The following is a 14,642-nucleotide window of genomic DNA, read 5'->3' as shown; positions in this document are numbered from 1 at the left end:
AATCCAAAGGGAGGAAATCACCCAGTTATGGAATGGAAAAATACACATTATTCAGGAAGCATTCATCACTGTTTTATAATTGCCTCAACTATAGGTACAAAAACTTTGAGATACATTGTGAATGGACCTCAGTACTTTGGGAGACAGGAATATTTCATATAAATGCAGGAGCTGACAGGAGGCACCAGCCCACTGCTTCCTTGAGTGGGAAGCAGAGCATTACTGCACAGCAACAGCCAGGCTGTCACGGCTGTTACAGAGAGCAAAACTGGTCTGAGATGCATACTCTCTATCTAGGGTAGGCAGAGATAAGCTCCTGCATCTGAAGACAGAATTAAACCCTGCAGAAGAGGGAAAAATTGTAAAAATCATTAGATTTTCTCCTACGTGGGCTCCACACTGGCATAATTCCCTTGATTTTGATAGATCTTCTCTGATTTATACCCATCCTGCTAGGTCAATCAGGACGAATAGATGGATATAATAAATATGTATATCTTACTCCCTAGTCTTTGCAGACACTCAGTTAGAGCTCTAATCTGATGTAACTATAAAGTACATTTGGACAAAGGGACACTAGACACCATTGTCTGCAGCAATAACTTCTGTCCCTGAGGGGTATTTTTACTCTTTCTTTCCTGTTTCTTTCTGCATTTATTTTTACCCCTTTGATTTGCATTCTCCTCCCCTTAAGACAGACAGGAAATAAACTCCTTTCAACCTAACTAGAGGATATAAAACCTTTATATTTTCAAAGCCTTTGCCATCTTGTCAAAGGAATAAATACAACAGATGCTAAAATCAGTAAAGAGTGACTAGAGGGTGTCTAGGAAATCCTACCGTTGCTTCCTCCATTGTGTCCTGAGTCGGTGTGCTTGAGTGCAGAGCCACAAGCACCGTCTGAGCCGCTTCCCAGTTGGTGAGTTCTTGTCTTTCCATTTTATGCCTCAAAAACCTGAGTGCACGGTGACTGGCAACTGCAGGAATTATATCCAAAATGTAGCGCCTGTAATGGGAAAGGCAAAGACCATTTTCCAGATTTGCACTTGAACATAATCATTCCAGATGATCTTCAAGAGTTTATCAGCACAAGAATCACTGCTTATATTGCTTGTACCTGTACACTGGCCGACTGGAGAACTGCTTCCACACTGACTCGTAATTGTCCTCATTTGCTGCACGGAAGAGGTGCATAAGCTTGAGGGCTTTTGCTGGTGCATCTCTGGGAAGCTGTTCAGATGTGGTCTCTACTAGGTCTTGGAGGCTTTCCTCTATCTGCAGGAGCATTAAAATGCAGGAAGCTCACACAAATTGTTTCCCACATGCACAAATTCCAAGCTCGAACAAAGAGTCTGTCCAGTGGCTGAACTTTACCTGGCTTTCCACATTTTTTATTTTGAATAAGTGGACAGGAAGCTGAAGCAATTCACTGCCAAACTGGTACTGAAGTGACCCACGATCCTGGAATTCTTTTGGTGGGACCTCTGCCATTTGCTTCTGCACATCAGTCAAAGCAAGTTTCTGCCTGGAATGGAGAAACCCAGGGAGATGCAGGGTATAAACGAAAAATAAATCAGTAATTCTGCCTCCCTGCATTGCAATGCAACTGCAGTTCTATCAAAAGGGTTTTGTTATTGAGGGAAAAAGACAGCTACATTTGGACATGGTGCTCAGAACCGTACTCTGAGAAGGTCAGCACTTACACAGCATGGCTTAGATCAGAGCCAGCCTTTGCCTTCCTTTGGGAATAATATGGCTTGAGAATTTAAGGATGAAGAGGGAGGTGGGAAGCTGTGGCCTGAAGATCACAGGAACTGTGTGTTGTGTCTTAAGGAGGGAATTAAGGATTATAGAAAAATAACTGATGGAAACTTTTTTAGAAATCATTTAATTTAAACATTTTAAGAAGTTTATAAAAGCTTTTATCTTTGTGCCTCCTGGAAGCTTCAAAAAGAATTGAAAGTTTTTAGATACAATAAGAAATGTTACAATCTTTTTACTTGCACCATTACAATTCCCTCCCCATTTTGCTTGGCAAGCTGTATGTCCTGTAGACTGCAGAAGATAAAAGGTTCTCATGAAGTTTCAAATTGGATTTCCCAAACAAACAGGGCCACATAAATTCAGGATTAGTCTTTTAAAAAGTACTCAAGTTTTTGGAAACTTTTCAAGCAGCACAAAACCTTCATCCTTTGTTATTAAGAGTAACCGCGATGAGAGATGGTCTTTGTAAATATTTTCTATCTTTGCTACATTTTCAGCTAAAGGGATGCATCCTATCCCACCAATTATGTTTAAAATAGGTCATTTAGGACACTATAATAAAGTTAGGCATTTGTACTGAATAACTGAAAGCATTCCAAAAGCAATATTGCTGTACTACACAGTATCTCAAAATCTCAGTAGAAAATTGGCGTGTTTATTTTGGAATCTCTATGATGATCTTCGGTATCATTTCTATCCACTCCTTCCATATGGATTGCAGAGAACTGCTGCAGAAAATAGCATATAACTGCTTTGCAGACAAGCCACTGGAATTTGAATAGAAATCGCTACAGAATCAGCAGAGATATTTTTTTTCTCTCTTGAAATTTTACACAATATTATTGAAAGGGCATTTGGATGAGAAAGTATAACATCAGGTACACTTAGACAGATTTAACTCCCTCTTCCAGAACATGATGAATCTATCATGTCTTCATTTTCATCATTTTGGGAAGATATATATCTGCCTAGAATAGATGGGAAAATGTTATACTTTGAAAAGAAGAGTAAATGAATACTAAAGATAGGATTAAAACAGTGAAACAATAGTAAAACCTCTTTTGACTTTGAAAGGTGCTGCAAGAGGCTTATGTTGAATAGGTCTGAAAAATCAGCTCCAAGTATTCTAAGTTCTTGATGTTAGGCTTTTTTTTTTCCTTTTTTTTTATTCTTTTTTCCTCCAAATGCAGAAACTGCATTGTGGAAATAACTTCTGAAGACTTGGGTGAAATCCACATCTTCTCAACTATCTTATATTTGGCCCCTTCTGCTAGGTGATGCAAAAGATCTAGAGAAAATGGGAAAAGTAAAGGCACTACTCTTTCTGAGGGCTTAATACTTGAAGAAGAACAGTAAGGAAGACGGTCTACGCAGGCTTGCAGGAGAGTTTAAATCAGCAAAAGTCCATTGGCTCCAGACTAATGCTTGCTCACAAAAACCTGTAATTGGATAAAAGCACTACAACTATATCTATCTTCACCCTGATTGCATGAGAGAGATAGTAAAGCCACTTTTACCTTTACTGTTTCCTTTTTTGTTTTGTTTGGTTAGCCTAATTAATGAAGTTAGCCTATCATATTAATGAAGTTAATCAGTGATTTATTGACATGTACTTTCCGATGTTGCAGTTTCCAAAACTGTACATTATACCAATAGATTCTTGCAGAAGCAATGGAGCAATGCAAGAATACAGCAGCTGACGAGTGAGATTGAGGTACACCTGTACAGTGACCTTTATGTAAAAGGCCTCCCTCTTCAGCAGGGCACTCCTGTCTACAGGGTCCATCACTAAAGCAGGTAACTAAAAACTTTTTCAATTGATATTGATGTAGATGAAAAACTTTTCAAACACTAAAAATCTGCGAGCTTGAGATAAAAATGAGCAGGGGCATTATTTCTTAGAAAATCATATTCTCATTTTGCCCCAAACTTGTTTAGAAATATGCAAAATTTGCTGTGGAAAAGCAAATACATTTTACATGCCTTGTGCCTAATCTTTTTGCAATAAAATCCAATTTCCTATCAAGAAACAGTTTTGATGGGAGATTTGCAAGAAGCCCACAATGCTTAGGAAGTAGATCAGAATCCAAAGCCCTATCTAGGTTTCTTGTGACATAGTCTCCAGGGTCTCTTACTGCATTATTATTTTCCAGGGAATTCTCTTTCAGTAAGTAACTGTCTTTTAAAGTATTTTACTGCAAATATATTAGTTCACAATTTTTCAGATGGAATTACATTTGTTTTGACTTTTATGACATAAATCAAGTATCCGTGCAAAATAAAATTGTCAAACCCTGCCAAGTTTAGCTAACAAAATTTGGATAGTGATGTGTGTGTTTCAGATTTACAACTAACAGTGAAGGTTGTTTTTATGAACTGTTTGGGATTTTATGTCATTAAATACTGGCAAACAATAGGCTGTGGAAGTAAAGGATTTATTTCAGTTTGGAGTTTGACCAGATTACTGAGATGTTGAGTTATTTGGTGAATTACAAGCATATATACGGTACCTTGCTTCCACTATAGCGTTTCCACCTGTTATCTCATTGAAGGGTGCAAACTGGTGGATTTCCTCAACATCAGCTTGTGTAATTACAACTTCATTGCGTGTATACTTGATTTTGTAATTATAAGTAGCAGTTGCCTGGGAATTCTTGTTTCTCTTTATGATATAAAATAGCAAAGAAACAAAGAAAAGAGAGTCATTGAACTTCTAAATTCTGCGACTAGAAGGTATTATATCATCCACATCAACCCACTTATTTTCTTAGGCTGTTTTGTTCATTGGCCATATGAGCGCTTTATGTGAATTCAGCATGCACTTCCATGGGAGAGGTCAGGAATGGTACCTGGCTCTCTTACTGCTAAGAAGTGTTAGATGGTTTTATTTTTCCCCAAATATAAGTAATTGGTTATTCCCTTAAGAAGGAGACGTACTTTCTGAGGAGAGCAACACTATAAGCCACACAATTTCTTATTTCAAAGGCAGAATTATATGAAGATGCAGCAGTACCTATCTTGAAGAGCGGAAACTGGACATCATGACTATCTTGTTTATTCAACAGAGTAGGTGAATTAACTCATGCTGATAATTAATGGTTTCCAAGCCAGCTAGTTTGAGCTAGCCGAAGTGTGCCTGCAGTACACGACAGACAGTTTGCAGCACAGACCTCTGCAGCTCTGTGATCTGATTTTCACACAGAAAGAAAATGTTGATAAGTAGATACAGCAGATCTGACTCTTCTCTTGTTATAAGTGTTACAAAGCAAGAGATAGCATGGATGCCAAATGGCTCTCTGTATATGAATGTAAAATACGTATACATAATACCACTCTAATTTACCTGCTGGCAGGTCCGGCACGGTTGAGTGTATGCTGAACCTGTGACCAGTTGAACTTTCTCTTCACAACTGTTCAGGTCCTTGGATTTGGTTACATAGACTAGATTTGCTCTCTTGTTTTCCTGAATTGTATACGTTGTGTTACAAATACCTCCAATCCCGGCCTGGTGAAAATGAGAATGTGATCAGAAATATTGATGAAGCTTTGCACTTTTATGCAAAGCTTCATCTATTCCGCACATGGAATATCCTGGTTAATTCTGTATTTTCAAAATTCCTAGTAGAAATGAATGCTTTTTTATTCATGGTATTCTCCAGAAGCAAAACTGGGATGATCATTACTTTCACCTCTTTTTCACATGTACAGGTTTCCAGTAAGCCAAATCAGTTTCACTGAGAGAACTAAAATTATCAAGAGTTTCACTGAGGCAAGATTTGGAGCCTCAGAAAGGTGAGAAACAGTTTCCAGTTAGAGCTGTCGATTATGAAATAAGATTTAAGGAATATTAATAAAAAGTGCCAAAATAATTTGATCATACAGAATAAAATCTCAACAGCAAAGTATTTTAAGGTTGGAGATGACATTCTGCCCTTAAAATTCGCTTCTATAGGCAGTTTATAAATGCCTATGGAACAGGCCTTGAAATATCAGAAGATCTGTCACAATATAAACAGCAATAATTAAAAAGAATTTCAGGACAGTAGAGTTTTGATTGTGGGTTTTCTTTACAGTTTTAGCTCAGATCTTCAATAATATTTCAAGCATATATATTTATAAGAGCTCTTAAATCTCCTCAGTCGAGGAGATTTTTGAAGAGGAAAGTATTTGATTGCATTTTAGGAGGAAAGGTTATTTTCATGATTTTTTTTATTGTTATTTATAGTGTAGCCACTCCAGAGAGCAGCTCTGGGCTATGTCAGAACAGCAAAATAGTCATGTGGTCGTTAGGAGGCAAGACATACCCACTTCATCTTTAGCTTAACAGTATTCCTAAAGACGCTGTGACTTTGGTAAGGGCTGGAAATAAGAATTGCCCAAGCTTTCTGAAAGACTGGTATTCTGTGAGTACAGGCATGGGGCTTCTCTGCAGACTGTAGGGTGTGGTAGAGACAGCTAGACTTCAAATAGGAGCGTCCAGCCCAGTGGAATGAAGCAGCCTCCTGCCTGCTGTGTGCAGTTCATGGCTAGTTCATCCTTACCTTACACCCAGCAGGATGTAATATAGACTTTCCCAGGTAAAGCCCTTTAAACCCCTCTGCAGTTCAGATTTTGGGACTAATAATGCTTATCTTCCTTTACAGAGTGACTTGAGATTGTCAAGCAAGGGTGCCAATGCTCATTAATCAGTTGCTGTCTGAGAAGAGCAAAGAAAACTTGGAAATTATTCTAGGAGGTAAAGTCACATATATTGCTTAGCAGCAAGAGTAGGACATATTGCTAACTGAATTAGAAAGATTGAAGATGTAAAATGAGATATGAGAAAATAGCGCCGCAGAATATGCGACACCACCAGCAGGATTTTTATGTGCAACAAGCAGCGTGAAAATATTAAATCATGCAGTTCTTTTCCCAGAAACAAATCTACTTAAATAAAAATAAATAAAAAAAAAAAAAAATTAAAGTTACCCTGGTCTGCATTTTCAATAAAAATAACATGAAAGTATAATAATTTCAAGTTTTTTGCTGATCTCTAAATCGAATGTAGTCTAATCAATGTAAATATGGTTTTGCAAAAACTAAACACATTGCAATTTCTGTGGTGAATAGTAATATCAGATGATTTACCTTGACTAAGATATTAAAACCTGAAAAACAGTGGAAGTTCCTAGAGCATCAGCTGCAACTGTCAAAGCTATTACAGTAATCTGATGGCATATATACTGTTTTCCTCCTAAAAGAGGAGCTAGAGGAAATTAAAGTATATATGATTGGTAAAAAGGTCAAATTACTGTTATTTTAGCTTTAATCTTGTGCTGCACATTTAAGCTTATTTTAATATACTATTCAAATTTTATTTAGGCTTCAGCTTTCACAAGAGTTTACTTTCTCTAGCATCACAAGCCAGATTTTCTAAGGGTCTAATACTGTAAATGCATTTACTGAAATACTTTGATCAACCAGATTAAAAATCTGCTATTCCGTGGCCCTGCTTAGCTACAGCTCCATCAAATCTTGTTCTGTAAGGACAATTTAATCATAATTTCCCAAGCTTAGGTGTTTTTTGTTAGTGAATTTTATGTCAAGAATGAATTCAGAAAATACGGTAGAAAATCTGAAGAGAAACCGACCACAATGGCTAAAACAAAAAGCTCACCTCCTGTAAGCTGTATGAATGCTGCATCTTCTTTAGACTTAGCTCCAGCACATTCAGAATTCCTCTGTAGATGTTCAGAGCATCATCTGAGACAGAATCGGGAGCCATAAGGTTTCCGACACGGCCATTGCTATACTCAAACTTGATGGGAATCCTAAGTTCCCCAGTTAATACCTGGGTAAGTTTGAGTGACCGAGAGAATGAGCTTGTAGGCCAGACACCATTGTACTCTGCTGCTTCAATTGAGTGAATCTAGAATAAAGGGGGAAAATAATTCCTCTCTAATTTTTTCAAGTAGCTTTTTTAAATGCACATAAGCATCTAGAGCTTTACTCACGTCAAAAGTACACTATTAAATAACACAAAGCCTATTCAAAGGGAAAGCTTAAAAGTTATAATTTAACATAGCTAGTATCAATATATATATTTCCATACATAAAAGGAGAGAGAGTAATGCGAATGACTGTGATATTTCCACAGTCACTGCACTCTGTTCTGTTTCATAGATAATCCATATTGCCAAAGGTTGACTTGTATGAAGAAATGAGCCAGAGAAGAGGTACATGAAGCAGGTTGCTACCCAAAAGTGGTATGGAAGATCTGCAGGAAATTGCAGGAGAAAGTTAATGTTGCATAAAGCATCATTAACTCCTGTTGTGAACTCTGTCGTCTCCCTCGCTGGGGTCACAGAGCACAGACAGCAGTCGGAAACTAATAACGACATGGCTGCTGGGCCAGCCAGATAGTCGTAATTAGTTTGAGCAATGGAGAGTAGATTACAAAAATTGTCCTTCCTTACACGTTTTGCTGTGGAGCCAAAGGCTCAGGCACTGGCCCCAACCCCACTTTGTACTTCATACTCCAGCCTCAACCTGGGGCACATCCAAGCGAGTAGAAAGTTGTGCTAAACTATGCCTAACTCAAATGATTTCTACCACATGGGAATGGGGCATGCTTAGCTTAGTTTCTCAGAGAACCCTTCCCTTCTATATATTTTGACAATTTAAAGAGACTTTTCTCTGACACCTCAGGCTGGTGATGTGATGCAAGATGTGGATTAATTTCTCAAAAAGCCACACAAACTAAATCCTCATGCAGCAAACCTCTGGAGACTGCACTTTCATATTTATTTTTGTTATTGTTGGTGGAGATCACTGCCAACCCCAGTAACTGAAGCTTACAGAGAAGGCTGTTACAGAGCAAATCCCTCATGCTGCCTCTCGGACATGCTTCTGGCATATTACATACGGGAAGGTTTGGGACTGCTCTGCAGGGTCAGGACGAGGCAGTTTTCCCCAGCCCTCAGGGCCCAGTCAGGACTTCTGCTGTCTTCTAGGTTTTGAACGCAGCTGGCAATTCATACTTCCAGGTTTGCGATGAAAAAATTGTCAGCTGGATACTGCCCAGGGAACACAGCTTTTTGCCTGGGCTGAATGCAAACTAGTAGGCTACAGATGAAAGATTAATTCCCTGAACCATCCCTCCAAACTGATTTAAATATAACAGCAGCAAAATAAACTTTTCCCAGAGCAGAAGGGAATAAATGTATTGTTACATTTACCTTAGAACTTGCCCCAAAATATCTTTTTTTTTTTTTCTCTTTTCTCTTATTTTTCTTGCCTGAAATTATTTCTGTATTTATTTTTGAACTGTAAACTTTTTCCAAAAGCAGTGGGACAGGTGAAATGGCATTGGAAGGTTTTAGGGAACAGGAGTCAAATGCTGGTGAAGACTTACCCAAGAGCCGTTTCAGTAGGAACGCGGGAGGATGTGGGGTAAGGACAAGATGGCTTCTGCCTTCTGTCTGCTAGAGAAGCCTTCTACTCACCAGTGTAGATATGTGGCTCTTATTTATTTGTTGTTTTGCAAAAAAATCCAGCCATTTGCAAAGGTCATGGAAAAGCAAGGTTTCTCATCTATTTCTATTGTAACTTGAACTTACAAAAATACCTACTAACACAAGGCTAATTCAGGCTGGAAGGCTACAGCATTTACAAGCATTTATCAGTCACCAGTCTTTTTAATCTGCAGTTTTCAATTTGCCAAATAAAAGCTTTTAAAAAGATCATTTTTCTTCTACATACACAGAAGACTAAGTGGAGTTCGTGCAAAGCAATTGAGGGATGCGTTTCAATACACTCATTAGAAGCACGTATAGGCTTCTTTTAAAGCCAAGTGTTTTTCACATAATCAAAACTCTTAGTAATTACTCAGCATGCAGTAAAAATATACAATTGAGGATGACAAAGAATGTCATTTGGGACCCTGCAGAACAAGAAGCCACCAGATGACATTAATTATGCTAAATATTGAATCACATCCAGCTACTGTCGCATGTTTTATTGCCTTTCATTTGCTGGTTACGAAATCAGTTGATTAAATAATCCTAGGTTGTACAGTTTGGAACAATTGGATTGATCCAGTAATAAATTATTGTGCATCTCAAATTACATTCCATTGTCTCCCTGACCGCAAAGCAGAAGAAATCCTTCAAGCCCAAGGTTGGCTTGAGCTGAGAATTACCTGACAAAGTGCAAATAGAATTTAGGGCACTGCATAAAAAATAACAGGGTTAGTTACATTCTCCCTGAGTAAGCACAACACATGATAAAACTTAATTACTTCCCAAAAGCTTAAAAAGAAGTCAAGTATGAAGAAAATTTTACTTTTTAAATTGAATACATTTTCTTACCCTAATAAGACAAAGTTTCGGCCCAATACCACTAATTTCCACTTTACTTTTTATTCTTATTCCAGCTCTTGCAAGTCCTTTCTCTGGAAGTCCACTGACAAGTATGCTTTCATAATTAAATAAATAAACCTTGTTTTCACTGAAATCGGGTTCTGCAAAGAGATGGTTCCCATAAAACATTATAAAGACTGTACAAAACATATTAAAGTACTTGTATTAGCATGTGTGGAACAAAAAAGATGAATTTGTTCATTTTTGTATTGCACCTGAACAAAATTAGCTGTTGTAAAATTATATTAAACATTGATATACTTTTCAGATTCTATTTTGAATTTCATTCATTATAATTATATTAGCTGATAGGAAAATTACTTACGGTAATTAAGATGCTGGCTCCCTGAAAGAGAAGTAAAAAAAAAAAAAAAAAAGAAAGAGTAATGAAATGACAAAGCAAAAAATCCCAACCCGAAAATGTTAATGTATTTTAGTATGAAAGGCTATATCTCATCTTGTACGTATAGCATAACTCTTTCTAATTAACTTTACTTCTAGTTCAGCACATAGCAAAATGCCTTTTTTCCCTAAACAACAAAAAATTGTCATAAAATAATTTTTCTAGAAAATGTTAAAGTTCATGTTTGTAAGTGAATTATGTTTAGATTCTGAAACATTTTCCTCCATATATTATCTTAAATTCATCGAAGCAGAAAAGTTACTTACCCACCACGGTTAAAACCAGGGCTAATATCAAGCCCCTCATGATGGAGATAAAGCAAAGGTGAACATGCTGGGTTCTCTTTTATAAAGGCATGGGTTATCACATGTTTCTCTTGGCATGTTAGTTTGATAAATAAGTGTATTTTAGAATTCTTATTGATCAATCAAAAATAAACATCTCTGAGGTCATGAATGCTGACAACTTCAAATCACCTCATGTTTTCAACTAACTTTCAACGTGAAATAGAGATTTCCTTTTCCAAATATAATTTGCTATTTTTTCCCCATTTCTCCACATTGTAGTTATAAAATTTTAAGATAAATAAAAATAGTTCCTCAATCATACCTAAATAATTTAGCTTTCTTCAATCATGTCTTTGATCTCCTGACAATTTGCTCTTGATAAGTGTCACAGCTTTGGAGACATACACCTTGCTCTGTCATATTGAAACTCTACTTTTAGAGGAGAATTTGTGATTGATTTCGTAGATTTAGGATTGAGATACCTTAGAGCTCATAGACATGCAATGAGAAACTGTCTTTCCTTGGTAACTGCCACAGTGTCTTTGCAAGCATGTCTTGTTACCCACACCTGGGAAGACAAACCTTGTCAGTATGACCTTCACATTAGCTTCTAGCTAATGGTGAAAGTTTATACTGTGAAAACAGGAGGAAAATTAATTTCTTTGTTTATGAGAAGAATCTAATAAAACACAAGTTACATTTCCAGAAGGACCTCTGTGAGTTGGGAGTGCCAGGTCCTTCTCAGTGAGTTCTCAAAAGGCTTTGGCTGCTGCCACTCTTGGGAAAATATACCTAGAATTTCCCACTTATAGTAATGACATTTAGACTAGTCCTTAGCAAAACTAAGTCAGAAGGGATTTTACACCCTAATGTCGGTTTTGCAAGTTTTTTTAATATTTTGCAAGTGTTTAACATTTACTTGGAGTTTAATCTTGTATTTTGGTCAAATGGTAAATTAAATATCACTTTAAAAAATCCACCTGGGTACAAGGGTTACTGAGGGGGCAGGAAGGAGAGCTGAGGAATGTATATCTGGTATTTGCTTGGGGCTGTGAAAGGGACAATATACTTGCAAATAATACACATAGGCAGCTAGACGTTATCCTCCAGGAGGAGAACAAGGTTTTCTTGGCTGTTGCTATTCATCAGGGAGGAGAAGGGTGAAACCTGAGCACAGGTCCTTAGGTCCCCACTATCAGGCCTGAGAATATATTTACTGCAGGATCCATCAAGCAGTCCCTTTACATGATTACTTCATTTACTTGGAGTGATGCCACCTGACAGAGGAATAATGAAGTTTATTATTGTGGTGCCAGTGCACCTGAGCTGAAAGTCAGGGAAGCAGCCGTGTGGCCCCTCTGTTCTGCCGCTGCTCCCCACAGCTGCCTGGGCTGGAGAAACAGCGAAAGCCAGAAGGCAAATGTGGACTGTCTTGTTTGGATACTTTGCTACCGATACCTCCTGAAATCTGGAGAATTTTAACACAGCAGCTTTTTTTCATAAAGGGAAAGATATGGAATCGGATGAGTAGTCAGACCTTCCTTGAAATTAAAAGTGTGTCTAATAAAATATTTAAAAATATATGATAGACATATGAACCATTAGAAGAGATTAATAATTGGGTTGTTGGTTCAGTGTGTGTTCAAATGGCGAAAAATTAAGCGCACATGGAATTTCCCTGATGTTTTCTTCAAGGGTGTTAACTTGTGTGAGATATGACAAGATGTGCTAAGTTTGTGGGCCCCATGAAATTCAGCGGCATGCCTTTTCTGGCATGTATGCACTGTCAAATGTAGTTAGAAATTCCTTACAGTCACATTTTTTTGCAGCAGGAACGGAAGTAAATGCACAGCAGCAGTGTAATACTGTAAGTGGTAACATGCAAAATATTCCTGCTTCGGTCATCCTGTTTTTATGACACTGCTCATCAGTGCCACAGCTTGACCTCTGCAGTGATATTGTGTTATTGTGTTCAACTAGCCACACCTCCACAGGACAGAATGTATAAGAAAATACATATATTATATGCAGAACTATATAAGCAAGACTATTCATTTAAGCAGCATTGTTATTAACAGCATATGGAAATAAGGTCTAAGGGACATATTAAAATGGAGCCGTAACATTTTTCAAGTTTAATAAAGGGCTTTATAATTAAGGCATAACATAAATAGATTTGTTCTAGCTGGGTAATGAAAATACTGCATTTCTTTTTTTAATAGGGAACACCAAGTCTAAGCTCACAATCAGCATGCGGATACCTGATTGCTAGACACTTAGCTAAAACAATTAAGATTGTGTACGTTGCTGTGTTTTCTTCATCTGCAGCATGTCCTTTCTCTTTTTAATAGCTCCTGTCTACCCAGACTTGTTTTCTTAGGGGTGAGGAAAAAGTGATCTCAGAATTGTTGGACCCATTATTACTTTAAAGGGACAACATAATAAAGTCAGTAAGAGGAGAGGAGACACAGCTAGAATTTGAGGGTCACAGCACTAGGCTCTAATCCCTTTTCAAAGCAGACATGTCTTTCCAGCAAGCTCTAAGGGAATAAACATGCAATCTATCACTTTAAGCAAGTGGATAAAAGGAGGAAAGGTGAGAGCCACACTTTTTAAAGCCAGTACCATTTTTCTTAAACATTCAACATGTCATGTTAATGAGCAAGAAAATACATGAAAAATAAATAAAATGATTAAACAGGCTCTCCACAAACAACTTCCAAGTGCCTAATTTGGTTGCAAAGGAAGGAACTTTAATGTGGGCATGGGCTTTATATACAACCTGTATCTTTTCCTTTTTTTCTTTTCTTAGCCATAAACAATTTTCAAAAAGCAATAGGAAATATCTTGGGATTTTTTTATTTTTTTTTTTAAGGAAGAAAATATATGGTGTTGAGTGTTACATAGAACATGATGGCTGTATAAGGAGTGCAATAAGATGAGGTAGACTGCTTTGAATATACAGGGCACTTGCACCATAAATGAAACATGAATACAGCCTAATTAACCTGATTAGAGCTATTGCTTCTACACTGCAATTGTCTTTACATAACACATTCTGCTTGAGTAACAGGGTCTTATTATCTCCTGTTGTACTGCTGCCGATAGCTCTGCACTCTCCTTGTTCTGTATTCACATTGCTGAATTATGGTGTGGTGATGCCATTTCCATCCTGCTAATATATAGCCTAATGACAGAGCGGGGATTAGCAAAACAGCTCCCAAGCAACCATAGCAGGTTAAAATAGATATAATCAGTTGGCTAAGCTAAGTGATTTTTAGCCTTCAGTTTTCCTCACTTCTAAAGATGAAGAAACCTTACTTAAAAAATATATTAAAAAAATTCACACCTATTTCATACTTAACATTCACTCCTTGAATTTTTTCCTCAAAATTTTCAGCATTTGTTATTGTAGCATAGCCTCCAAGATAATGTTTGTTATTTTCTCTAGAGGCTCTGGACATTGTCTAATGAATAAGAATGTGTTCTGGGTTGGGCTAAATTGCCATATACTGATTCTAGTACATTCACAAAGGGATTTTGTTACATTAGTTTGCTTTAAAAGGGAGGTTTCGGTTTTTTTACTTCCATTGCTTTTACTAGGAAGAAACCAACAGGCCCAATTCCCTCCTGTTATCCCAGGTTGATGCTGGCACACTACTAATGGAGTGATAACTGTAGGAACTGGACACAAGGTTTGCAAAATGAAAGAGGTAGAAATGCTATTTTTATTTTTTTCTAGCTTTTGGTGTATGAATGGTTTGAAAGATGCTGTTAGTCTAGATTTGT

At 37.3% G+C, this 14,642-nt stretch overlaps 1 protein-coding gene across 1 annotated transcript in view; it reads right to left on the bottom strand.

Annotated features, from left to right (window-relative positions):
• The window catches only part of LOC115612224 (vitellogenin-1-like), a 65,171-nt gene that overhangs the window by 31,966 nt on the left and 18,563 nt on the right, over positions 1 to 14,642 (bottom strand). The window contains exons 3-10 of the mRNA XM_030496239.1: positions 10,489 to 10,509; positions 10,113 to 10,264; positions 7,421 to 7,672; positions 5,108 to 5,269; positions 4,275 to 4,426; positions 1,375 to 1,525; positions 1,118 to 1,275; positions 841 to 1,006 (exon numbers count right to left, since the gene is read on the bottom strand). Coding sequence (XP_030352099.1) covers positions 841 to 1,006; positions 1,118 to 1,275; positions 1,375 to 1,525; positions 4,275 to 4,426; positions 5,108 to 5,269; positions 7,421 to 7,672; positions 10,113 to 10,264; positions 10,489 to 10,509 — 1,214 coding nt within the window. The remainder of the gene's footprint in view (positions 1 to 840; positions 1,007 to 1,117; positions 1,276 to 1,374; positions 1,526 to 4,274; positions 4,427 to 5,107; positions 5,270 to 7,420; positions 7,673 to 10,112; positions 10,265 to 10,488; positions 10,510 to 14,642) is intronic.

This window comes from Strigops habroptila, chromosome 8 (assembly GCF_004027225.2).
Source record: "Strigops habroptila isolate Jane chromosome 8, bStrHab1.2.pri, whole genome shotgun sequence".
Lineage (NCBI taxonomy): Eukaryota > Metazoa > Chordata > Aves > Psittaciformes > Psittacidae > Strigops > Strigops habroptila.
Note: the sequence above shows the minus strand (reverse complement) of the source record. Positions and strands in the feature narration are given on the sequence as shown.